The sequence below is a fragment of the Salmo salar genome, chromosome ssa01 (assembly GCF_905237065.1).
Source record: "Salmo salar chromosome ssa01, Ssal_v3.1, whole genome shotgun sequence".
Classification (NCBI taxonomy): Eukaryota; Metazoa; Chordata; class Actinopteri; order Salmoniformes; family Salmonidae; genus Salmo; species Salmo salar.
The window spans coordinates 132590860-132618391 of NC_059442.1; the positions used below are offsets into that span (position 1 = coordinate 132590860).

The 27532-nt window shown below is 45.3% G+C and overlaps 1 protein-coding gene across 3 annotated transcripts in view; it reads left to right on the forward strand.

The window, feature by feature from the left end:
* Positions 1–27532, forward strand: part of unc5cb (unc-5 netrin receptor Cb) — a 170680-nt gene that overhangs the window by 110509 nt on the left and 32639 nt on the right. For 2 of the 3 annotated variants that reach the window (XM_014130002.2, XM_014130008.2), the window contains exons 4-7: positions 363–466; positions 21700–21880; positions 23712–23879; positions 24194–24358. In XM_014130002.2, the coding sequence (XP_013985477.1) occupies positions 363–466; positions 21700–21880; positions 23712–23879; positions 24194–24358 (618 nt within the window). The remainder of the gene's footprint in view (positions 1–362; positions 467–21699; positions 21881–23711; positions 23880–24193; positions 24359–27532) is intronic. The other variant, XM_014130023.2, reaches the window with a different exon arrangement.

The following is a 27532-nucleotide window of genomic DNA, read 5'->3' on the forward strand; positions in this document are numbered from 1 at the left end:
ACACTGGAGAACTAGTGGCTTTTTATTAGAGGAGGGAGAGTGATCCCTTTCTCAGCAGCTCCCTGCCATCCACCTCCGATTCTTCAGGCTCTCTGTGCAATGAGAGGACAAAAAGAGAGAAAGAGAAGTCAAGCTTTATTTCTCACAGAGACCGCTCTATTGGCCCTATGCAGTATTGTGTTTGCTAGCTGCGCACTGAGAACGACAGTCTACAACCTTCTAAGTCTTTTTTTAATCAAAAGACATCAGTGATATAATTCAGCATCCCCCCCATCCTCATTATAACATACATCATGTGTAGAACGTGAGGGATATATTACGTAATGTTTATTTATGGTTTGTTGACATTTTTTTCCCTCCAGATCTCAGGAAGACGTTTGACCAGGAGCCTCTGGGAAAGGAAGTGTCTCTAGAACAGGAAGTTCTTCTTCAGTGCCGCCCACCAGAAGGGATCCCTGCTGCTGAGGTAAGGGTTAAATGTTATGGCTAAAAGCTACAGTGATTTACTGGTATTTTGTCTTCAAATGAATGAAGTAAAGTAAGTAACCTTTGCTGGTTTACAGGCACTCACCAAGTAAACCCCAAACATGGAGAACTTAGTTGTGTCACTGGAGCTACTGTAAGCAGCAGAGCCTAAAGCTGTGGCCCCATAATGTCAGCTACACTGGGACCTCACTTCTTAACCAGGTCTCTACTCCTCCCTAGCAGATGGCAACTCCAGCTCCGCTCCTTACTGCTGATCGTAACGTATAGAGTTGGCTCTGCCGCAGCAACATGACAAGCCAATAAGACGTATAACTCTTACAACAACAAAATGGTTTCCGCCCTCATTGTGTCCCTTTTTTACCCACCTATTCGGTCAGAGGAAATCCTTCAAGTGCACTTCCTGCAGGGAAGATTAGCCAAATCAATTGGCCTGATCTGAGGAGAAGTTTAGTCTCAGAGCTACTTCCTCACTCTGTGTTAGCGATGCTTCCTAATGCGTTATGGCTAATCCCATGAACCACATTCCTGGAGGCTTATTTGAACATAACACGTATTAATAGTAATTGTTAGAATCTTAAGAGGGTGTATCTTTTATTAAGTGGCCTGGTAGATTTGAGATTAAGTTGTTTCTGTCTCAGATATGCGTACCTTTCAGGATGCCTTACTTAACTAAATTGGGCAATGGTTGGCATGTCATCACAACGTGGCTAAGGAAGGGGAAATGTGTAGTTATCTGCAATAAGAGCAGGGCTCCTGAACAGGGCCACTGTGCATTATCCTTCCTCTGTCAAGTAGCACCTCTTCCTACCCATCCATTCCAAAACCTAACAACGTTGTGGTGAATTCAAAGGCCTTCGTTAGAGATTACAGGGACCGAGAGTGAGAGAGTGAGAGAGCAAGAGCGAGAGAGCGAGAGAGAGAGTTGTTCTAACCTGTTCTAATAACACACTGAAGCCTCAGGACCAGAAGATCCAATCAGTCAGAATAAAACAAATTACAACACAATCAAAACAAAACTACATTGCTTATTGGGAAACATAAGCACAAAGCGAAATGGAGTGCCGTCTGGCCCTAAATCGACAGTACACCGTGGCTAACTATTTGACCATGGTTACTGAACAAAACCTTAGAAAAACCTTGACAAAGTACAGGCTCATTGAGCACAGCCTTGCCATTGAGAAGGGTAGACACAGGAAAACCTGGCTCCCTGTAGAGGAAAGGCTGTGCAACCACTGCACCACAGCAGAACCTGAGACAGAGCTGCATTTCCTGACAAAATGTAAAAAATATAAAACAATTAGAGTGTCATTTCCCCAAAATTTCAAAGACCTCTCTGATGAGAATAGGCTACCCGTCCTGTTAGGGGAGGACACAGAGAGCTGTGGGTTGGCAGCGCAACTAGATTGCTGCCTGCCATAAGATGAAGGACAGTGTCTGACAGACCAATCAACTTGCACATGTCCTCTACTGAATGCTTATTGTTATTGTTCAATGTATGGTTATTTTGATCCTTGGTTATTGTTGTTACTGTTGTCCCGTTGACAATTTTGATTCTTATTATCTTAATATTGTAAATATCCAAAGTAAGCTTTGGAAATATGTACACTGTTACGTCATGCCAATAAAGCAAGTTGAAGTGAATTGAATTGAGAGAGAGCCAGAGAGAGATTGAGCCAGAGAGAATAAGCTTCCTTTGGAGTGAGTTTTCCTCAGGTCTGAACTCTGAAAAGGCCTGCGACTGACCTGGAAAAGCTGAGTTAAGTGAGTGGAACTTCATTGCCTTTATCCTCGGTGAGAAGTGCTGACAAAACTAAATGGAGAGAAAAGTTTGGCCCAAAACGCTTGGAAACTACTTCTTACTTCTTCTAATAGGCTTTTTTCTATCGGTGATTCCAACTGTTTGTGTCGGAGTGATTCCAATCAAGCTTCTTCGCTCTGATTGGCTCAGTGGGATAATTAATTCTGATGACACACCTGTGCTCACCAGGACCTCACTGTTACTGTAGCAACACAGCTGTGAACTGACGGAGCAGAGAGAATCAATGATATCCCTGCCATCCTCAACAAAGGTGCCTGAAGTCTGAATGGAATGACAGATTGTAGTTTGTATGGAATAAAAATGGAGGGGATACTGTATTGAAGTGGAAGCCTAGGCAGGTGTCCAGCGTCATTAATTATTCACACACTTGCTTACCTCACTTGAATAAAGACACCAGTCCATTACCCTTATTTTTCTTATTTTCTGAAGTAAAACACAGCTGTTGAAAGAGAAAATATACCCGGACTGATCCTGAGAGCCTTTTTCCTCTCTCTCTCTCTCTCTCTCTCTCTCTCTCTCTCTCTCTCTCTCTCTCTCTCTCTCTGTCTGTTTGTCAGGCATTTTCTCACAGAAACGCTTTAGGAACCCGGCTAGGGAAAAACAGATGGGCCCAAGTCTGTGGTTGCATATGCATCTGCAGAAATATGTAGCAGAGTCACTGCAGAGGAAAGATCTGTCGTATTCCAGCCACAGGGAGACAGAGAGGGAGGGAGAGAGAGAAGAGCTGTTGAGGGTTGTTGGGTTTGGATCCAGTGGGTTGTCAGTTGTCTCCGTGGCTCTTTTACTGGAGGACTATGCCCAGGCCAGGTCAGAGAGGGTGAGGCAGGCAGGCAGGCAATGCCAGGCAGCGAGGCGGGGTCCTAATGTGCCCATTCTGCCCATGTCTTACAGCACTATGCTAAATCACTTAGATGGATTCTCATGGACTCAGCTTTATTTTCCAGGCGTACTGTAGATGGTGCTACGCAAGGATTCACATCACATATTCGAATGAAAACAAAACATAATACTGTACTCACGCACACACACACACACACACACACACACACGCACGAACACGCACGTACTGTACACACACACACATACACACACACACAGTTTGACCTGGTATGGACCTTGGATCCTGGGAGCAGCTTTTGTATTTTTTGTGGTCCTTCATTACTGTAGGAAGGTCATTGCATGTTGCTGGATTGAACATGGCATTTGATGATGCAATTTCAGGTGGTCAGTTTATCGGCAATGTATGTCAAAATCACAGTAGTATTACTATTGAATCATGAATGTTTTCTGAGGACAACCATTTCTATCTACTCTGGTGCTGTTTTAAAGGGGATTATCAAAATTTAATCCATAATGGCATCTACTGTATGCACCACACCCTCCACAATAATGGGATAATCTCTGATAATCTGAGATTACACAGGTAGCCTACTTTTCCTGTTGACCTTTTACAATATTAATCTGCTCCCAGGTTTTTTTTGTTGTCTATGCCCTTTTCCAATTATTGGATTTATGTAATATTGAGGCACATACTCCTGAAAATATGAAAATGTAGTGTGAACACAAAATACTGGTATATGAGTGACTGTTTTTAAAAGCACCACTTTTGATGTGTTTTGGTGGTTTAAAAGCTGCGCTGACATCATCAATGCTTTGACGCTGACCTGCAGTAGTCAAAATAATCTGCATTGGCACAATACAACTAGTTATAATGATTCCTCTACAGCAAGAAACTGTTTCAAACCAGAATATGTCGTCATTATGACGTCCCATGCCAGATTCTGTCCACTGTGGTGATGCAGCATACTTTCTGCCCTGTGGTGATGCAGCATACTTTCTGCCCTGTGGTGATGCAGCATACTTTCTTCCCACTGTGGTGATGCAGCATACTTTCTGCCCAACGTGGTGATGCAGCATACTTTCTGCCCTTTGGTGATGCAGCATACTTTCTGCCCTGTGGTGATGCAGCATACTTTCTGCCCTGTGGTGATGCTGCATACTTTCTGCCCTGTGGTGATGCAGCATACTTTCTGCCCACTGTGGTGATGCAGCATACTTTCTGCCCAACGTGGTGATGCAGCATACTTTCTGCCCAACGTGGTGATGCAGCATACTTTCTGCCCTCGTGGTGATGCAGCATACTTTCTGCCCTGTGGTGATGCTGCATACTTTCTGCCCTGTGGTGATGCAGCATACTTTCTGCCCACTGTGGTGATGCTGCATACTTTCTGCCCTGTGGTGATGCTGCATACTTTCTGCCCTGTGGTGACGCAGCATACTTTCTGCCCACTGTGGTGATGCAGCATACTTTCTGCCCACTGTGGTGATGCAGCATACTTTCTTGTTGTGAGAAAGAAACAGAAAAAGAGTAACATCCCCAGTACACAGATACAGGGTAGGTGTGTGTTCCTGCAGGGGATGGCTTGAGACAGAGGAGGAATAATCCTTCAGGCCTCACAGACCCTTTACACAGCTAGCTCCAATGCTACACATTGATGTCTGATGTACCAATAGATAGTGGCACAAACACACACTCACACTCTAACTACTCAACACACACACACACAGACAAACTAACCTTGTGGAGACACACAGTTCAGTCCCATTTTCCCTAACCCCTGAACCTAACCCGTACCCTAACCCTGACCAATAAACCTATCCTTAACCCGTACCCTTACTCTAACCTTAACCATAACCCTGACCTTAACCATTACCCTGACCTTAACCCTAACCCTGACCTTAACCCGAACCCTGACCTTAACCCGAAAACCTAACCTTAACCCTAAACCTAGCTCCTAACCCTAAACTAACCCTAGCTCCAAACCTTAACCCTAAAACTAACCCTAGCTCCTAATTCTAACCCTAAACCCTAATTCTGACCCTAACACTAACACTAATTCTAACCTTAACCCTCATCCCCCTAGAGCTTGTGGGGACTAACAAAATGTCCCCAAGTTGGACTTCTGGTCCCCACAAGTATAGTTAAACATGTCCACACACACACACAGATGCACATGCACGCGTACGCACATGCACACCACACACACACACACACACACACACACACACACACACACACACACACACACACACACACACACACACACACACACACACACACACACACACAAAGAAAACAATCTGCAGCAGACATTTATTTTGGCTCCTCTCACCAACATTACCAATGAGGCTTTGGCCTGAGAGGACTGAAATACTGGGATTGAGGTTTCTGAAATAGCACAGCAGTTGAGTCATTTATATAAGTCTTACTGTGTGCTCTGAATACATTAGACATAAACCAGGCTCCCCTAAAGTCATTGTTACATGTGTTTCCATCCCCATACATATTTAATGTACTTAATCAAGAGCAGAGGAAAAATGAAATCTGAGAGGCTATTCTAGTGGGAGTAATGGTTTGGTGAGAGCACCATTTTGGTTTCTCATGGTTTCTGTAAAGCTCACTCAAGAGAGATCAGACTAGAAGTGAGGGAGTAGGGGGGATATAGATAGAGAAGAAGGAGAGAAAGTACGTTCTGGCCACCCCGTGAGGTTGGACCCTTCCCTTTCATTACCTTTGTAAGGCCTTTTCATTAAAGCCCAGAGGGCCTAAAGAGCCAGCTCACACCAGTGACACACAGTCTCCTCCTTTCACACCATGAAGATGTGGCAAGCAGCTCCTAAAACCAACTTACATCTGCCTTCTGAAAGAATGTGGCTTTATCGTTCTCCCTCTCTCTCTTTTCTTCTCTCTTTTCTTCTCTTCCTGCCCTCCGTCTCTCACTCCACTTCAAAGCACTTGTCACAGCCCCCAGATAAAGACAGGGTTCAGGGGTGACGCGGCGCAGCCACTGTGCTGCTGAGCCTGTTGCCATGGAAGCAGGCTTTTAATTCAGGCATCTCGTCGTCTGCCGGGGTCCTGCCGTGTTATCATGGGTAACGAGTCATTGGTGCTCCACGGGGAAGAGGCCCCTCTAAGTCCAAACGGATTTACACACCAGAGGAGAGAAGAGGAAAGGGGATGAGAGAGGGCTAGGGAACAGAACCATGTCTACATTTTTTACATTTTAGTTATTTAGCCGACAGTCTTATCCAGAGTTACTTACAGTCATTGCATTCATCTTACCACATATCAGTCATAGTCAGTACATTTTCCCTCAATTAAGTTTTCCCATGGGTCTTGAATTTGATGCGAGCCTCGACTGGGAGCCAGTGGAGAGTGTGGAGGTGGTAGGTGACATGGGAGAACTTGGGAAGGTTGAACACCAGGTGGGCTCTCACCTACATATCCTCTCACCCATAGTAGCAGGATGATGACGTTCACTGGGAAAACCCATTTGTTCCAAATGAATCTAACAATGGTCAAATTAGTGAACTCATTGCTCATTGTTTTCACTGAGTCATTGTTCATACTAAAAAGGCAGACGTTTTACCTGTTCCCACCCGATTGTATTTTTTGTTTGTTTATTTGCGGTTTTTGTACTTATTTTGTACATAATGTTGCCGAAAATGACCGAAAATAACTTCTGGACATCAGGACTCTGATTACTCACCACGGACTGGCAGAATCCTTTTATTCCTTTAACGAGTCTGACGAGCCCGACGCGAACGATATACTGCTTTCTCGGGAACAGGCCCAGATCCCCGTGATTTGCGTGAAGAGGAGGCAGAGAAAAAGGGGCCAGAGGGCGGGCTGACTTCTGAGAATTTATAGGCGATCAAATAAATCCCCACTTCCTTCCAATCTGCCTGGAAACGAGCAATCTTTGGAGAATAAAATCAATGACCTACATGGAAGATTAAACTGCCAACGTGACATTCAAAACTGTAATATCTTATGCTTCACGGAGTCGTGGGTGAACGATTACACTATCAACATACAGACAGCGGCGTCTGGTAAGACAAAGGGTGGCGGACTTGGTATTTTTGTAAATAACAGCTGGTGCATGATATCTAAGGAAGTCTTGAGCTATTACTCGCATGAGGTAGAGTATCTCATGATAAGCTGTAGACCACACTATCTACCTAGAGAATTTTCATCTGTATTTTTCTTAGCTGTTTACATACCACCAGTCAGAGGCGGGCACTAAGACACCTGTATTCTGCCATAAGCAAACAAGAAAAAGCTCAACCAGAGGCGCCACTCCTCGTAGCCGGGGACTTTAATGCAGGGAAACTTAAATCAGTTTTACCAAATTTCTGTCAGCATGTTAAATATGCAAACAGAGGGAAAAAAACTCTGGACCACCTTTACTCCACACACAGAGACGCATACAAAGCTCTCCCTCGCCCTCCATTTGGAAAATCTGACTATAATTCTATCCTCCTGATTTCTGCTTACAAGCAAAAATTAAAGCAGGAAGCACCAGTGACTAGATCAATAAAAAAGTGGTCAGATGAAGCAGATGCTAAGCTACAGGACAGTTTTGCTAGCACAGACTGAAATATGTTCCTGGATTCCTCTGATGGCATTGAGGAGTATACCACATCAGTCACCAGCTTCATCAATAAGTGCATCAATGACGTCGTCCCCACAGTGACTGTATGTACATACCCCTGCCAGAAGCCATGTATTACAGGCAACATCCACACTGAGCTAATGGCTAGAGCTGCCTCTTTCAAGGAGCGGGACTCTAACCCGGAAGCTCATAAGACGTCCCACTATGACCTCTGACGAACCAACAAACAGGCAAAGCGTCAATACAGGACTAAGATTGAATCGTACTACACCGGCTCTGACACTCGTCGAATGTGGCAGGGCTTGCAAACCATTACAGACCACAAAGGGAAGCACAGCCGAGAGCTGCCCAGTGACATGAGCCTACCAGACGAGCTGAACTACTTCTATGCTTGCTTCGAGGCAAATAACACTGAAACATGCATGAGAGCACCAGCTGTTCTGGAAGACTGTGTGATCACGCCCTCTGCAGCCGATGTGAGCAAGACCTTTAAACAGGTCAACATTCACAAGGCCACAGGGCCAGATGGATTACCAGGACGTGCACTGCGAGCATGCACTGACCAACTGGCAAGTGTTTTCACTGACATTTTCAACCTCTCCTTGTCTGAGTCTGTAATACCATGTTTTAAGCAGACCACCATAGTTCCTGTGCCCAAGAACACTAAGGTAACCTGCCTAAATGACTACCGACCCGTAGCACTCACGTCTGTAGCCATGAAGTGCTTTGAAAGTCTGGTTATGGCTCACATCAACACACTCAGAAACCCTAGACCCAGTCCAATTTGCCTACCGCCCCAACAGATCCACAGATGATGCCATCTATATTGCACTCCACACTGCCCTTTCACACCTGGACAAAAGGAACACCTATGTGAGAATGCTATTCATTGACTACAGCTCAGCGTTCAACATCATAGTGCCCTCAAAGCTCATCACTAAGCTAAGGACTCTGGGACTAAACACCTCCCTCTGCAACTGGATCCTGGACTTCCTGACTGGCCTCCCCCAGGTGGTAAGGGTAGGTAACAACATATCTGCCACGCTGATCCTCAACACAGGGGCCCCTCAGGGGTGCATGCTCATTCCCCTCTAGTTCCGACCATGCAGTAATATCTAACAAGTAATTTAACAATTTCACAACAACTACCTTACACTTGTGTGTATAAAGGAATGAATAAGAATATGTACATAAAAATATATATGGATGAGCGATGACCGAACAGCATAGGCAAGATGTAGGGTAGAGTACAGTATATACATATGAGATGAGTAGTGTAGGGTATGTAAACATTATATAAAGTGGCATAGTTTAAAGTGACTAGTGATACATTTATTACATCCAATTTTTTTATTATTAAAGTGGCTAGAGATTGAGTCAGTATGTTGGCAGCAGCCACTCAATGTTAGTGATGGCTGTTTAACCTCTCTAGGGCAGGCGGGACGAATTCGTCCCACCTACGTAACAGCCAGTTGAATCCTGTGGCGCGATTTTCAAATACCTTAAAAATCCTATTAAACATTAGATTATGTCAGCAGAGTACCCAGCCAGAAATAATCAGGCACCCATTTTTCAAGCTAGCATATAATGTCACATAAACCCAAACCACAGCTAAATGCAGCACTAACCTTTGATGGTCTTCATCAGATGACAACCCTAGGACATTATGTTATACAATACATGCATGTTTTGTTCAATCAAGTTCATATTTATATCAAAAACCAGCTTTTTACATTAGCATGTGACTAGCATGTGACTAGCATTCCGACCGAACACTGCCGGTGAATTTACTAAATTACTCACGATAAACGTTCACAAAAAACATAACAATTATTTTAAGAATTATAGATACAGAACTCCTCTATGCACTCGATATGTCCGATTTTAAAATAGCTTTTTGGTGAAAGCACATTTTGCAATATTCTAAGTACATAGCCCAGCCATCACGGGCTAGCTATTTAGACACCCGGCAAGTTTAGCCTTCACCAAAATCAGATTTACTATTATAAAAGTTTGATTACCTTTTGTTGTCTTCGTCAGAATGCACTCCCAGGACTGCTACTTCAATAACAAATGTTGGTTTGGTCCAAAATAATCCATCGTTATATCCGAAGAGCGGCGTTTTGTTCGTGCGTCCCAGACACTATCCGAAATGGTAAATCAGGGTCGTGCGCATGGCGCAATTCGTGACAAAACATTTCTAAATATTCCAATACCGTACCTCGAAGCATGTCAACCGCTGTTTAAAATCAATTTTTATGCAATTTATCTCGTAAAAAAGCGATAATATTCCGACCGGGAATCTCCTTTTCGGCAAACAGAGGAAAAAACACAAACACGGGGGCGACCAGTGCACGCGCCTAATGCCCATTGTCCCTTGATCGGCCACTTGAGAAAGGCGAAAATGTGTTTCAGCCTGGGGCTGGGATGACGACATTCAGGTTTTTCCCGGGCTTTGAGAGCCTATTGGAGCCGTGGGAAGTGTCACGTTACCGCAGAGATCCTTTGTAATTGAATGAGATGTCAAAGAAAGACAATAAATGGTCAGACAGGCCACTTCCTGTAAAGGAATCTCTCAGGTTTTGACCTGCCATTTGAGTTCTGTTATACTCACAGACACCATTCAAACAGTTTTAGAAAGTTTGGAGTGTTTTCTATCCAAAGCCAATAATTATATGCATATTCTAGTTACTGGGCAGGAGTAGTAACCAGATTAAATCGGGTACGTTTTTTATCCAGCCGTGTCAATACTGCCCCCTAGCCCTAACAGGTTAACAGTCTGATGGCCTTGAGATAGAAGCTGTTTTTCAGTCTCTCGGTCCCAGCTTTGATGCACCTGTACTGACCTCGCCTTCTGGATGATAGCGGGGTGAACAGGCAGTGGCTCGGGTGGTTGTTGTCCTTGATGATCTTTTTGGCCTTCCTGTGATATCGGGTGGTGTAGGTGTCCTGGAGAGCAGGTAGTTTGCCCCCGGTGATGCGTTGTGCAGACCTCACTACCCTCTGGAAAACCTTACGGTTGTGGGCGGATCAGTTGCCATACCAGGCGGTGATACAGCCCGACAGGATGCTCTCGATTGTGCATCTGTAAAAGTTTGTGAGTGTTTTTGGTGACAAGCCACATTTTTTCAGCCTCCTGAGGTTGAAGAGGTGCTGTTGCGTCTTCTTCACCACGCTGTCTGTGTGGGTGGACCATTTCAGTTTGTCCGTGATGTGTACGCCGAGGAACTTAAAACTTTCAACTTTCTCTGCTACTGTCCCGTTGATGTGGATAGGGGGGGTGATCCCTCTGCTGTTTCCTGAAGTCCACGATCATCTCCTTTGTTTTGTTGACGTTGAGTGTGAGGTTATTTTCCTGACACCACACTCCGAGGGCCCTCACCTCCTCCCTGTAGGCCGTCTCGTCGTTGTTGGTAATCAAGCCTACCACTGTAGTGTTGTCTGCAGACTTGATGATTGAGTTGGAGGTGTGCATGGCGACGCAATCATGTGTGAACAGGGAGTACAGGAGAGGGCTGAGAACCCACCCTTGTGGGACCCCAGTGTTGAGGACCAGCGGGGTGGAGATGTTGTTTCCTACCCTCACCACCTGGGGGCGGCCTGTCAGGATGTCCAGGACCCAGTTGCACAGGGCGGGGTCGAGACCCAGGGTCTCGAGCTTAATGAGGAGTTTGGAGGGTACTATGGTGTTAAATACTGAGCTGTAGTCGATGAACAGCATTATTACATAGGTATTCCTCTTGTCCAGATGGGTTAGGGCAGTGTGATTGCGATTGCGTCGTCTGTGGACCTATTGCAGCGGTAAGCAAATTGGAGTGGGTCTAGGGTGTCAGGTAGGGTGGAGGTGATATGATCCTTGACTAGTCTCTCAAAGCACTTCATGATGACGGAGGTGAGTGCTACAGGGCGATAGTCATTTAGCTCAGTTACCTTAGCTTTCTTGGGAACTGGAACAATGGTGGCCCTCTTGAAGCATGTGGGAACAGCAGACTGGGATAAGGCTTGATTGAATATGTCCGTAAACACACCAGCCAGCTGGTCTGCGCATGCTCTGAGGACGTGGCTAGGGATGCCGTCTGGGCCGGCAGCCTTGCGAGGGTTAACACGTTTAAATGCTTTACTCACGTTGGCTGTGGTGAAGGAGAGCCCGCATGTTTTGGTAGTGGGCCGTGTCGTTGGCACTGTATTGTCCTCAAAGCGAGCAAAGAAGTTGTTTAGTTTGTCTGGGAGCAGGACATCGTGGTCCGCGACGGGGCTGGTTTTCTTTTTGTTGTCCATGATTGACTGTAGACCCTGCCACATTCCTCTCGTGTCTGAGCCGTTGAATTGCGACTCTACTTTGTCTCTATACTGACGCTTAACTTGTTTGATTGCCTTGCGGAGGGAATAGCTACACTGTTTGTATTCGGTCGCCTTGCCCTGATTAAAAGCAGTGGTTCGCACTTTCAGTTTTGCACGAATGCTGCCATCAATCCACGGTTTCTGGTTGGGGAAGGTTTTAATAGTTGATGTGGGTACAACATCACCAATGCACTTGCTAATAAACTCGCTCAATCAGCGTATTCATCAATGTTATTGTCCGACGCTATGCGGAACATGTCCCAGTCCACGTGATCGAAGCAATCTTGAAGCGTGGAATCAAATTGGTCGGACCAGCGTTGAACAGACCTGAGTGCGGGCGTTTCCTGTTTTAGTTTCTGTCTATAGGCTGGGAGCAACAAAATGGAGTCATGGTCAGATTTTCCGAACAGAGGGCAGGGCAGGGCTTTGTATGCGTCGCGGAAGTTAGAGTAACAATGGTCCCGGATTTTTTCCGCCCGGGTACCGCATTCGATAGGCTGATAAAATGTAGGGATTCTTGTTTTCAGATTAGCCTTGTTAAAATCCCCAGCTACAATAAATGCAGCCTCAGGATATGTGATTTCCAGTTTACATAGAATCCAATGAAGTTCATTCAGGGCCATCAATGTGTCTGCTTGGGGGGGGGATATATACGGCTGTGATTATAATCAAAGAGAATTCTCTTGGTAGATAATGCGGTCGACATTTGAGGAGGTCAGAGACCTGGCCATGTGGTGCCAGGACAACAACCTCTCCCTCAACGTGATCAAGACAAAGAAGATGATTGTGAACTACAGGAAAAAGAGGACCAAGCACACCCCCATTCTCATTGACAGGGCTGCAGTGGAGCAGGTTGAGAGCTTCAAGTTCCTTGGTGTCCACGTTACTAATAAACTAACATGGTCCAAACACACCAAGACAGTCGTGAAGAGGGCACGACAAAACCTATTCCTCCTCAGGAGACTGAAAAGATTTGGCATGGGTCCTCAGATCCTCAAAAGTTTCTACAGCTGCACCATTGAGAGCATCCTGACTGGTTGCATCACTGCCTGGTATGGCAACTGCTCAGCCTCCGACCGCAAGGCACTACAGAGGGCAGTGCGAACGGCCCAGTACATCACTGGGGCCAAGCTTCCTGCCATCCAGGACCTCTATACAAGGTGGTGTCAGAGGAAGACCCTCAAAATTGTCAAAGACTCCAGCCACCCTAGTCATAGACTGTTCTCTCTGCTACCGCATGGCAAGCGGTACCGGAGCGCCAAGTCTAGGTCCAAGAAGCTTCTAAACAGCTTCTACCTCCAAGCCATAAGACTCCTGAACACCTAATCAATTGGATACCCAGACTAATTGCCCCCCCCCCCCTTTTACACCGCTGCTACTTTCTGTTGTTCTATGCATAGTCACTTTAATAACTCTACCTACATGTACATATTACCTCAACTAACCGGTGCCCCCGCACATTGACTTTGTACCGGTACCCCCTTGTATATAGTCTCGCTATTGTTATTTTACTACTGCTCTTTAATTTCTTATTTTATTTCTTATTTCTTATTTTATTGTTATCCGTATTTTTTTTAACTGTATTGTTGGTTAGAGGCTCGTAAGTAAGAATTTCACTGTAAGGTCTACACCTGTTGTATTCGGCACATGTGACTAATAAAATTTGATTTGATCTGATTTGATTTACAGTCTATTTCATGCACACCAATCTAGAAAAGCTTGAATCCCTGGCTAGTCCAGTTTCCACTTTTTCTCTCATGCTGTGTAACTGGTATTCTTCAGTCTAAATATACTTTTAGCCCCGGTCTCTCTTAACAGGGAAGGCTAAGGTGTAAAGTACACAACAGGCCGTCAGTCAGGTCTCCGTGCCAGTGAACACCAGAGTGCTTCTCCGCACACCATCAGATGAGCAGAGGAGACAAGGCGAGGGTGGAGGGTATGAGCCCTTTTGAGTGCCTGGTCATTGGAGGAACAGTGGAGGAACAGGACGTGTGTGTTCATTAGTGCGACCCAGGGGAGAGTGTGTGTCAGGAGGCCAGACCTGATCCCCATGGCAACCAACCCAATGAATACCCTTCAGGATGCTGCTTGTCAATCATCTCAGTCGTGATGTGTTCCTGGGGTATGATTCACTGCTCTGGCTCGCGTTCTCATTTTCTCTCTCCTTTCTGGCTTTTTGCTCTCTCTCTCATTCCTTTGTTGCTCTCTGCTCTCTCCCCTTCTCTTTGTGTGTCTCGGAGTCGCAGAGTCAAACGTGAACAAACATCCATTTGTAAAGGCTCCAACAGGAATGTCACAGGTAGATGAAAGAGAGGAACACAGTAAAAGTCCTGCAGGGGACAACTCCTCTTCTTGTAGGTTAAACATGTTCCCTTCCCATGTTCCCTCCTCTTCTTGTTATGATCAATGTTCCCTTGAAGTTGTGCGCATGCGCGGCCGTGCAGCTCCCCCGGGACTGCCACGCAGAAGTAATATTAGCCTGCGCAGAGAAGAAACGAGATTGAACTTCCCTAGACTTTCTAGAGTTTGTGGGAATTGTGATGGAATCAACGCAATATTAGACACTTTCAACGCAACATACAGAAACAAAAGTAACTATGCAAGACTTCATTTGCAAAACTATTTTCTTGTAGGCAGAGCACATCGGAGTAGGATTCTATTGCATTGACAGGCACGACTCAGACCCGTACTCCTCACAGACCGGTGTGCCATAACCAATCAGAGCCGCAGTAGGCCTACAGTATATGAAAATGAACCATTGCCATATATGGATCTGTGCCATTCACTTTAAACTGGACTATGTGTACAGCGTGAGCGGACGTGTGTAGATTATTATGAGATCAAAGTGAGAGCCACATGTAGTGACGCGTGCACATTTGTTCATATCCTTTGCTAGTTAGTCAGTTATTAGCCCAGTTATAGATCATTTGTAGTCAGCAATGGGGGAGTGATTGTTCCCTACAAAATGTGTGCATTTTTGGAAAGCGAGTCAGGTAAATAGCTTTTTTTGTGTGTTAACGGGGCAGTGTTGTATTTCGAAACAGGTTTGAATAAGCTAAGTGTCCAATAGGCTGAGGGTAGCATAATTTGTCTGATTCTCTGAAATTATGGTACGGGAATAATGCTGCATTTTATTTTGTAAAGTGGTTTCTTGCATCAAACACAACAACATTTTCAGTCACCTCCTTGTCTGAAGGACAATTGGATTAGTCTCATGGTATGTAGGCCTACATTGAACACCACACATTGGTTACTACTGTAGGCTATTCCATGTTAAAATGTTATGGTATGCATTTTCTCCATTGTTTTTGATGGTAAGCAACTCTGGTAGGCCTACATTATGATCAAATAGCCGCAGTAGTCTAATTGACCACTGTCTGAAACTAACTTAAAACGTCTACACAGCCTAAGTGGTCACAGTAAACGCGCGCCGGAAGTTGCGCTCAGCAGACCTGAAAATTGCTCAGTGACACATTTGTTTTGGTTATGAGCAGGCCTGGAACATTGGTTATGAGCAGGCCTGACTTATAGGGTGCCTATCAAGACTTTAGGTACATCACCACCTACCCAGGACAGGGTTCTCAGTGAGCTAAGAATGAGATATGAGCAAGGCTACCACAGCCAACAGCAGTCAACACAATGAACTGACCGAAGACAAACCTATCTATTATATTCATATCCATAACTCCCCCTCATTCAGGGTACATCAGATGTACTGTTGTTTTCCACTTCACTCTGATCTTCTGCATAAATATGTAGAAGGGCATCACATTTACGTATATCTTTATACCCAGTAAACCCACAGCTCTCTCCTTTCTGTCATATTAGTATTTATACACATTGATTCGGCACATATTTCCATATTCGTAGTCAGGGCAGATTTAGGGCATATGGTTTGTTGTCTAGCTCGCTGTGACTGAATAATCATTCTGTAAGCTTGTGTAGCTCGTTCTGCAGGTGTGTAATTTGTGTGTGTAGTGGAGATGTATAGTAATATAGATGACTATATGAATAAATGACACAGGTGCTTACTCAGAGAGATCAGTCAGTCACAGAGTGAAGGACTTCTACAGGCTTCTACAGAAAATATCCCGTTTTACTTCACTTGGAATATATTCCCTCAGTGATTACTCTCATTTTCCCTTCCATCCAAATGATCCAACCACCCGGCCCATTCTCAGTGCTTTCCACCCACAGCTTGCCATGGGTTTGTCTTGTATAAATGCAAAAACAAATGAACGTTTTGCGCTCACAGCTCTACATCTTCGTCTACACTACTAACAACATTTCACAAGATGGGGTTGTTAGGTGTGGTAGCAAGGAGCTCTGCAGCCCACCCACAAGGTCCAGCTAGCAGTTCTCCCTCAGTCTGTTAGAGGGGTCAGAGAGCTGTAATGACAGCAGCACCAGGACTAGCGACAGTATGGACGGGTGTTGGGCAGTGGAGGTGGCTTATCAAAACCCAGTAGACAATTAGAGCTGAAGACGAACCTGTCTGACACAGCTGACCTCCACTGGCCCCTTGGCCTCCAGTGGTAATGAGGACGTCTGTGCCTGATAGGGCCTCCTGTTGTGTTCTGACTGGACGCCCACACACACACACACACACACACACACACACACACACACACACACACACACACACACACACACACACACACACACACACACACACACACATCGATCCATCATCTTCTTCTTCTCCATGCCGGTGTGTGCGCATGTACTGCGTGTTCATAATGGGCATGTTTTTTGTCTTCTAAGCAGATTTGAATACGGTACTCATTGTTCTTAAAACAATACGTTTTGTCTTTCAAAAAGGAATAGATTTAGGTCTATACTATAGGACGAGAGAGTTGATAATCATTTCACATCCCTTTAATCTACACAATACATAACACGCCGAGAGAGTCTTAGTAATTAGGAGATAAGAATGAATTGTGTGATTTTGAATCTTGTATTACCCTGGCCTGAATCCAGTCATTTATCTGAGAGTACAGTAGGTGTTCATGAGGAACCACTAACTAGGATCTTCTCGCTCTGTCAGTCCTCTTCTTCTCTCCTCTCCCACTCTTCCTCCCACACCTTAATTGTCATTACGGTATGACTTTATCTCTTCTCAATCCTCTTTTCTTCTTCCCCCTCTCTCTCTCTCTTTCTCTCTCTCTCTATCTGTTCTCCCTTTCTCTCGTTCCCTCTCCTTCTGGCAGCCTCATTCACTCACCTGCATGTATTATGGTCTTCCGGTCTCTCTCGCTCTCTCGCTCTAGCTCGCTCCCTCACCCTCTCTCTCTCTCTCTCTCCCTCGCTCGTCCTCTCTATTTCTCTCCCACTCTCTCTCTACTTCTGTTTCTTTCTCTCTCTTTCGCTGTTTATTTTCTCATCTCTGACATAAAGACTCCCTCCCTCTCTTTATGACAGTTGACATGTGGCTATTTCCCTGCGTTAACGACTAGAATTGTGCCAATTACCTCCCGGAATGTGCCGGTGCCAATCAGCCGGTAACAAGCTCGGTGCCAGCGTCTCTGTGTTTGTGTGTGTGTGAGTGTGTGTGACAGGGGGTGTGAACGTTTTTTGAGTTATTTTGATCACATATGATGGTTCTAAAATGTGTTATTGTTTCTTCTAGGCATCCATGGTCACACATTTACTAGTTATAATTATATTAGTAAAAGTGTAAAAATGACTCATATTGAGTGAACAGTGCATTGACTTTGAGTGACAAATATGAGCCGTGGCAGTCTTTACACATGCGCTACACACACACACACACACACACACACACACACACACACACACACACACACACACACACACACACACACACACACACACACACACACACACACACACACACACTTTCCTTTCTTTTTTGACAAGAGTTTCCACCTCCTCGTATCTCCTGCTCGCCTCTCCCTCCCTCTTTCTACAGCGTTAAAAAAGCTCTTTTGTTCAGTTTTTAATTACCCTCACACCGCTCTTGACTTCTGAACGCAGCCCGTTTGGAGAGGCTGCCTCTCTGATTGGTGCAAAATTAGATAACCACCTCTCTGTGCCGACTGTCAATCCCCATTACAAGAACAGGCTTTTCACATACCAAAGGCTGTGGTTAACAGAACAATGTGTCAATCAACTCCATCATGTCTTTGACTCTTTTTCTTCTTACTTTCATCTCCCTCGTATGTTTTATTGGAAGCTTTGTCACAACCCCTTTTAGTCGATCCATCAGTACAAAGAGAGAACGGTCTCAAAATGGCGATCAGTCAATACTACTGTCAGGCTTTCGTTTCTTTTTTAAACACGGAGGATATATTCATAGGGAATCTTCCCATGTGATGTGATCGGCCTGGCTTGTCATATTTGTCAGCCTCGTTCACTATTAAAGTCAGATGTTCTGAATGGCCGTGTTCCCTTTAGTGTGAGGCAAGGTGAGTGTGTATTCCGTTGGCACACAGAGGACCACACATACTCACCACACACACGGGAACGCACACAGCTCCATCAGGACAAGGGTAAAAAAAAATAACATAACCACTGTCCCAGCAGGCCAGGCCCAGGCCAATCAGCGTCCCACTCAGCTGTGCTAAACAAACACACACACACACACGCTGCTTCCACGGATTTCTGTTTGTGTGTGTTGTTTGCTTGTTTTCCTCAGTAAATGTAGTGATGCATATAATCACTTGTGCTCGCCTCCCATCCCCTGGATTTATATGTAATCCTTATTGATTTACGTTGGTGGACTTTTCTGATTACCACGGGCAGCATCGCTATCTGCTATCATTATGTTGATGACTTTTTTTTTAATACCCGTTACGTTGATACTCACAAGACATTCACCTCGATTGATATGCGTGCTGGATTAATGGCGTTTCTACAGAATGGGTTTGTAAAACAGTTTGTTGTATTTTTGTTTCATTTCACTATCTTCCAGGTCATATTCTTGTTCTAACTAACTGATGAAGCCACACCAGGTGTCAAACAGACACTGACATATATACTAAGACAGATGAGATACGTATTGGTAATGATAGGTTATTACTGTTTATGACAGGGTTTCCCAAACTCGGTCCTGGGGACCCCAATGGGTACACGTTTTGGTTATTGCCCTAGCACTACACAGCTGATTCAAATAACCAACTCATCATCAAGCTTTGATCATTTGAATCGGCTGTGTAGTGCTAGGGCAATAACCAAAACGTGTACCCATTGGGGTCCCCAGGACCGAGTTTGGGAAACGCTGGTTTATGACATCAGACAACGGGGTTATTTCTCAGATATCATATTCACCAGACATATTGAGATCTCCTGTTCCCTGTCGTTTAGATCCTCCCCTCGTCTAGTGAAGTGACTCTTCAGCTATCTCATTATCTCAGGGTTAAAAACACAGCTTTTTCTTCTGTAGGAGAGTCGAGAGCAGATTTGTGTTGTCTCTGTTTGCTGTTTGATTGGCCCTGGTATCACCGTGATAAATGATATGAGATGCTATCTAACGTTAGCGGGAGCAGGGCAGACAAGGCACTGGAGGTCTTCTGCTGCGTTAGGACTGGATATGAGATGGGATGAGAGCGGGTGTATTGCATTGTTGTGCTGTGGAGTACAAGAGCCTGGGCTTAATTTCACTGACGAGCCAGACAGCAGGGGAGGGAGCCCTAACCACTGCGCTCCATGCGATTGATTTGCCTGATAAATGTTTATGGAGGAAAACACTCATAAGCAACATATCAGCAGAGAAATACGACGTTGAGCATACAGAAGTTTGAGACCGAGCTCTGCTGCTAATTGTTTTTCCGTTCTCTTTTGATGTGAATCTGTCACCACGGGTCTGCGTCTGTTCTGGAGTGGTATTATGTTTATGACGGATGCATTCAGTTTGAGTGGGAGTTTTAAGCTGGCGTTCATTGCTGCTAGCTAGAGTTTTGAAAGTAGCTCTGCCTTAAGTCTCTCTGTACTGCTGTTGCAGGATAGGGGTGCAGGCAGGCAGGGAGGCAGGCAGGCAGGCAGGCAGGCAGGCAGGCAGGCAGGCAGGCAGGCAGGCAGGCAGGCAGGCAGGCAGGCAGGCAGGCAGGCAGGCAGGCAGGCAGGCAGGCAGGCAGGCAGGCAGGCAGGCAGGCAGGCAGTCAGGCGGCTCTATACAAGCAGGACCCTCTTTGATGGTGTAGTCGTGATATCTGTCATCTTCAGACACTGCAGATGCTAGTGATGCTAGTGATGACTTCTATCTCACCTGTATCACAATCTGTCCATCTTGTTTAGTGAGACAGTCATCGTGATGCTGGTTTTATAACAATCAGAAGAAAAACGCAGGTCTTATCACTCGAAGACCACAGTACACCCACCTATTCTAACACCAGGCACTTGGCTCTTAAGTCATTTCACTGCAGTCACTTAGACTAGCACCCACAGATTCTTTAGTCTTGGCAGGTTCATATGGGAGAGTTTCTTCAGTTCCCTGAGGTGTAGATCAAGTGTCCTCCAATAGTTCTTAGACAATGGCCAGCCAAACATACTTGTTATCTCTCCCAGGCCTCCTCTGACTTTATCTGGCATCGTCTGCTTGTCAGGAGGAAGCACAATGCACAGAGATGTCTCCCGTGCTGTTCACCTCTCCCTGTGCACTCAATGCATTCCCTGACTCTGACTACACACAGGATGTCTTTTCTCGAGAGAAAACAGTTAGACAATTCAGAGGATAAGTGTGAAGAAGTCTTTGAAACTGCCTTTGTCTGTCTGTCTGTCTGTCTGTCTGTCTGTCTGTCTGTCTGTCTGTCTGTCTGTCTGTCTGTCTGTCTGTCTGTCTGTCTGTCTGTCTGTCTGTCTGTCTGTCTGTCTGTGTAAAGCGGACCGGTCTCTCTGCCTGAGGCCCAGCCTTCACACCCGAGGAGGATGAGGTGAAGAAAAGTGTTTCTGTGATTTACGGTCAAATAAAAGCCCCACACGGTTCCCTGTTTTCTGATATTATCAGGAGTTCAATATCTGTATCATTTGGAGAAAAAAACTGAAATTCATAAGGAAAGGTCAAGGAGCTTTGCAGTTCCAAAAATAGCAATGAATTTCCTTTCCTCTCGCTGTCTGACAATACAGTATTACTTTGTTCTGTTCTGGGGAAATGAAAAGAGAACATGATAGCTTTTTATAGAAAGACACAGGCCTCAGAGACATAAACAGTGTTGCTGTAATCCTGGACTTGAGCTTTATTGGAGAGGTGAATGGGAGACAAAGAGAAGAAAATGTCTTTAAACCCTTTAAACACTTCCTTGTGATTTATTCCAGAGGAAATCAGGTTAACGTGTCTGACTGCCGTGCCGTCCCAGTTTCATGTCTGCTCTTACCGACTAGTTTTGATGTCTACTGTTCCTCACTGAGGAGCATTATTCATGGTCTCTCTCTCTTTATCTTTCTTTCTTCTTTTCTCATTCTTTCATTCTCTCTCTCTCTCTTTCTGTCTCCCTCCCTCCCTCCCTCCCTCCCTCCCTCCCTCCCTCCCTCCCTCCCTCCCTCCCTCCCTCCCTCCCTCCCTCCCTCCCTCCCTCCCTCCCTCTATCTGTCTCTGCCCCTCCCTCCCTCCCTCTTTCTGTCTCTGCCCCTCCCTCCCAGGTGGAGTGGCTGAAGAACGAGGAGATCATCGACCCCGCTGATGACCGTAACTTCTACATCACCATCGACCATAACCTGATCATCAAACAGGCCAGACTGTCTGACACCGCTAACTACACCTGTGTCGCCAAGAACATCGTCGCCAAGAGACGCAGTACCACGGCAACAGTCATTGTCTACGGTAACAATCAACTCTCACCGTGACACGTTAACTGTAACAGCCTTCTAAAGTTGCACTGCATGAGGCGACTGGTGGGGATTTTTCTTAAGGTATCTGTGAGCAACAGATGCATATCTGTATTCCCAGTCACGTGAAATCTATAGATTAGGGCCTAATGAGTTTATATCAGTTGATTGATTTCCTTATATGAACTGTAACTCAGTAAAATCTTTAAAATTGTAGAATGTTGCATTTATATTTTTGTTCAGTGTAGCTGGAACCTGTCAGGTTGTGATAAGTCTTTGAATGGAGAGGCTAGTCCAGGAATCCTCACCCCTCCTTATCCTCACCCTCGCCTGAGTCCTGATAACCACTGTACCTCTCTGCTCCCCAGTCCCCCCTTAGGGGATTAGACACGCGTGACAGCAGAGACATTCAGGCCTCAGGACTTCTTCCACCCTAGGAGGAACGTAACTACCCCCACCCAGCATGTGAAGTGGCTAAACCTCAAGTTATTAAATCAGTCTCTCAGTCTGTCAGTCTAGCTAATCATCAGCTAACAGACACGAGGCTGTTTTATAGCCTTAAACCTCCTACACAAAAACACGCACGTGGGAGTGAGCGCACACACACGACACACACGCAGAAAACTGGACCAGAATGGGTGGAGGTTTGCAGGAATTGATGATGTCACCAGGGTCAGGTTTCAAATCCATCTCTCCTTCCATCCCTCCAGTGTCTCCCAGTACAGCACATCATCCATGAATCACACACACTGGCCCTGCCATGGAGGATTATGGGGGATTAGGGAGTCCTAAGTTATTGTTGGTGTCCTATTTGTTAATTTATCTACTTTAGTTGTCCGTTCTTACAGGCGAGAGCACCATGTGTGGCTTAGATGAGTCCAGTATGAGGGTGAAGTAGAGCAACTGTGTGTGTGTGTGTGTGTGTGTGTGTGTGTGTGTCAGCAGACTTTGGGGTCTTCAGGGACTGGGGTCGCTGTCCCTGCTAGGCTTTTCCCTTCACTAATGCAGTCTGGGAGGATTGAGGGAGTGCGCCGGAAGACAGCTTTGATGTTGGCTCATCCTTAAAAGAATACACCAGAAGCCACTTTCTCTGCCTGGATTGCGTCAGTCCCTCTTCCCCGTCCCCCTCCCCTGTATGCAGGCATACACACAAACACACAGAGACAGAGAGAGGGAGAGACAGAGAGGGAGAGAGAGAGGTTCCCTCGTTACCAGAGGAGACAGACCAGCCCAGTGGGTTTCCAGCCTGCACCACAACAAGGAATCTGGGAAAGGGCTGGGGAGGACACGCAGAGAGAGGGATGGATGGAAAGAGAAAGAGAGAGACAGAGAATGAGGAAGAGTAATAAACCCCAGAAGGAAAGAAAGAGACAGTGAAGAAAGGCAGGGCTTTGGCTCTGCTCCCGTGGAGTCTGATGCTTGGGGCTTCACTCATCGTAAGCTCTGAGGGGCCTCCAGCTCCTCACATCTGAAATGCCACAGTCGTGTTCTCAGCCACACAACCCACTGTCATTCTGCTCTGGATTTCGACTGAGACGCAGATGGAATTGGAGGAAAGGAAGAAAGGATTTGAGGGATTCAGAAGATGGGAAATACAGCAGCCAGAATAGCCTGTTCACATAGCTAACTAATGAACAGTGCTAACAGGGGAGAACCCAAGTGTACTACAGATTCTTCAATGCCATGTTCATTCGAGCAAAAAAGGGCTGGTGGAAAACACTCACATTCTCCAAGATTCCCTCAATGCCACTATAAAAAGGACAACGATTGTATTTGCTAAATTGTTAAACATGTTGTTTTCCGATGTTGTTGGGGTTTTTCTACAGTGAATGGCGCCTGGTCAACATGGACAGAGTGGACGGTGTGTAACAGTCGCTGTGGCCGAGGCTACCAGAAGCGCACGCGGAGCTGCACCAACCCAGCACCGCTCAACGGGGGTGCCATCTGTGACGGGCAAGGCATTCAGAAGCTGGCATGCAACCCACTATGCCCAGGTAGTTACTGCGCCACTTGTCACAACCCTTATGGAGCAGGGGAGTGCAATTTACTGGACAACACAAACAGAGCACTATATATTTTCATAAATATAGATATCTATCATTCTTACTCTCACTCTTCCCCACCCCACTCCACTCCACCCCACCCCGTTTCTTTCCCACTAATTGTCACACACTCATGCACCCAATCTCACACACTCTCACTCCCACCCTCCATGCCTTCTCACCCTCCCTCCCTCTCTCCCTCCCTCCCCACCACCATGCCCCCCGCCCCCCACTCCCTCCCTCCCTCCCTCCCCTCTGTGTGTTAGTGGATGGTCTGTGGACAGAGTGGAGTAAATGGTCCACGTGTGGGACAGAGTGTACCCACTGGAGGAGGAGGGAGTGCAGCGCCCCGGCGCCCAAAAACGGGGGGAAGGACTGTGAGGGCATGGTGCTTCAGTCCAAGAACTGCACCGATGGCCTGTGTATGCAGAGTGAGTACAGTACATGATTACCATCCCCACTCTATCCTACCCTCCTCTGTCTGCCTCTGTAGGAACCCAATGCATTATTACGTGATCCCTGTCTGTCTGTCTGTCTGTCTGTCTGTCTGTCTGTCTGTCTGTCTGTCTGTCTGTCTGTCTGTCTGTCTGTCTGTCTGTCTGTCTGTCTGTCTGTCTGTCTGTCTGTCTGTCTGTCTGTCTGTCTGTCTGTCTGTCTGTGTGGTTAGGAGCCGTCCTGTTTCTCACTGCACTCCCATAAGACACCTCCACCCACTTCTCCTGTATCCCTTTCTCTCCGCTGTTTCACACTTACATTCACATCCTTGCACTAACATACACTTACCACTCACACACACACACACACTTTTTCTCTTTCCGTCACGCACACTCTCTGCTGTTTTGGAGTAAAATTACACAAAGACAGGAGACAATGTGTATCTTTGTTCCGCCCTGGGCCCTAGAGAGTACATCTAGAATAGTCAGTGTGTGTTAAACAACAGCCTCGTCACCACACCACCAGGCAGCATTACTGTAAGCTATTACCCTTGTCACAGAGTGGGCATTCAGGAGCTATATTTAAAATAATGATAAGTGATTATAATGTACTTACAGGGAAGCTCATAATTGCTGAGCTACTGTGATTGCTGCTCTAATTTAAAAAGCACGGGATTCCATCGGTCCAATGAGAGGAAAATTGGGAGCCCCAATGTCACACAGGCACAGACATGCTGCTTTTCCTGAACGCCCAATTATATGTGTTGACAAGCAGGCTAGTATTTGTTTCCCTGTAGCTCTCTCGCAACATTTTAGAAGTATTAAAAGTGGGGGGAAAGGCACTAGAATTTCCTGCCGTTTCCTCCTAGTGCTCTGCAATCATTCTATAAATGTTATTGTTTTGCTCTTAACTCCTCTTGAAAACACAGCCTAAACCCAGCTTGTGGTCGGACCGCTAGAGATTTTCCGTAGGCGGAGAAATGCTCTTTGAGAAGTTTTTTGGGGGAGAGCGAGAAACACACAGTTCAGTTGAGCCAACAATCTTGCCTTCTTTTCCCTTATTATACATTCAGAGAGCTGCAGAGATTGGAAACATACTGTAGCTTTTAGCTGCTTTGTTCTGTGTGCTGCAGACTCACAGGGTAAAACCTTTTCCACTTTGAAGTCGTGCTTATCTGCTAATTCTGAGAGGGAGGGAGAGAAAGAGAGAGAGAAAGGGGGAGAGCGCTGTAGGCAGGAGAAAGAGTGCTCTTGTCAAATTAAAAGTAAGGGGCGAGTCTTTTTTAAATCACTCCATTCCTAATAAAGTCTTTAGGGTGAGAAGCCCACACACTGCCTCTGGTTCCTCTACGGTTCCAGTGTGACACTAATAGAACCCAGACAGTCACCATACTCCAATAACACCATGCAGACATTCCAGATGTTCTCTATGACACTAATGGAACCCAGACAGTCTTTACATGTCCTGTGCCGTATAGGATGCAGATGGTCACATGCATTCCACTAATATGATATGTTGTACAGTAGCCAATACACTTGTAAATGATGCAGATATAGCTGCTCTATAACCTATATAATCACCACATTCCATCATAATATGTAGATTGTACCTATGTCTGACTGGTATGATCCAGATTATGTGAATGCCACTAATGTAATGAATACAAACAACGGTACATTTACTGATTACTAGTGCATATTTAGCAAGATGGATAAGCTGTATATATACAACTTTGTCACACTGAAATTGTGGTTGATCTGTTGTTTTAAATGCAGGTGAAATAATTCAAATAGCAGCTTTGAAATGGAACAAACATTTCTTCAGCCTTTTTTTAATTTATGTGAAGCCCTCGTGAAGCTCCCTCTCCTTCCATCTCTCTCTCCCTCTTTCTCTCTCCCTCTCCCCCTCTCCCTCTCTCTTTCCCTCTCCCCCTCTCCCTCTCTCTTTCCCAGACTAAGCCCATTGCAGAAGCATTAGTTCTCTGTTAGATTAATGGCCAGTTTGCAGAGAATATAAACCCATATCCATATAGATTTAGGATCGTTCCCTGGATTGATTTTAGGAAAGCTAAGAGGGTGAATCCACTTATGTCAACGCTAATAACCATCTCCACCCACAGTTAGGAGAGCGGCCCATTATCTAAAAGCTCACATTATGGAAAATATGATTGGGAATGGAAGATGTGTGCAATCTGAACTCACCTCGCTCCCTGATCTTCCTCTCTCTACACTGGTCTGGGATCAGCACTAATAGATACCCTCAGATTCCATTCCAGTTTGATCTCATTTTTAGTTCTTTGAATTCATTTTAAACACTGCAAAATGTAATCCATCTGATTGATTTGATGAACTAATTAGTCAGACGAATAGCAATGTTGCTCACCCTGAATTGCTACTATATACGCGTCATCAAATGGAAAGGGTATTTTATAAATGTTGCTTATTTATAACCTTTATTCTGGAAACGGTGCTAAATATTGAAGGATAGATGAATAAAGGGGTCAGACATTCACTGTAGTAACAGTAGATCTAACCGTCCTTAGTGGTGAGTTCAATGTGAAGGTAGTTTGACCCTCTGTTCCTCATGTGTTTGTGCGCTCTCTCTCGCTTTTTCTCTCTACCCCCCCTCTCTCTCTCTTTCTCTCTTTCTCTCTCTCTCTCTTTCGGCCTGTCTTAGTTGATTCTGATGTTGTTTTCCAAGGCTGTGGTAACTCTGCTCTCAGACAGATGACATTTTGTTGACATATCGATCTGTAGAAAGGGTAGGGCTGACTGCAGCACAAGGTCTAAGACAGCCTTTATTCTTATCAAACACCAGACACTGTGAAATATCACTACATTGTATTATATTTACCTCAAGGCTTGTATTTTTTATTTTATTTTTTTGCTGAATTATATAGTTTTATGTAATATAATCTACATTTACCACTAAAATAGATAGGGCTAGACAACAACATTAGTATATGTCTAATTGTAGTCGTTTTGGGAATGGAAGAGTCTTCTGCATAATTCCATGTTAAATATGTACAGTTGAAGTCGGAAGTTTACATACACTTAGGTTGGAGTCATTAAACTCGTTTTTCAACCACTCCCCAAATTTCTTATTAACCAACTATAGTTTTGGCAAGTCGGTTAGGACATCTACTTTGTGCATGACACAAGTAATTTTTC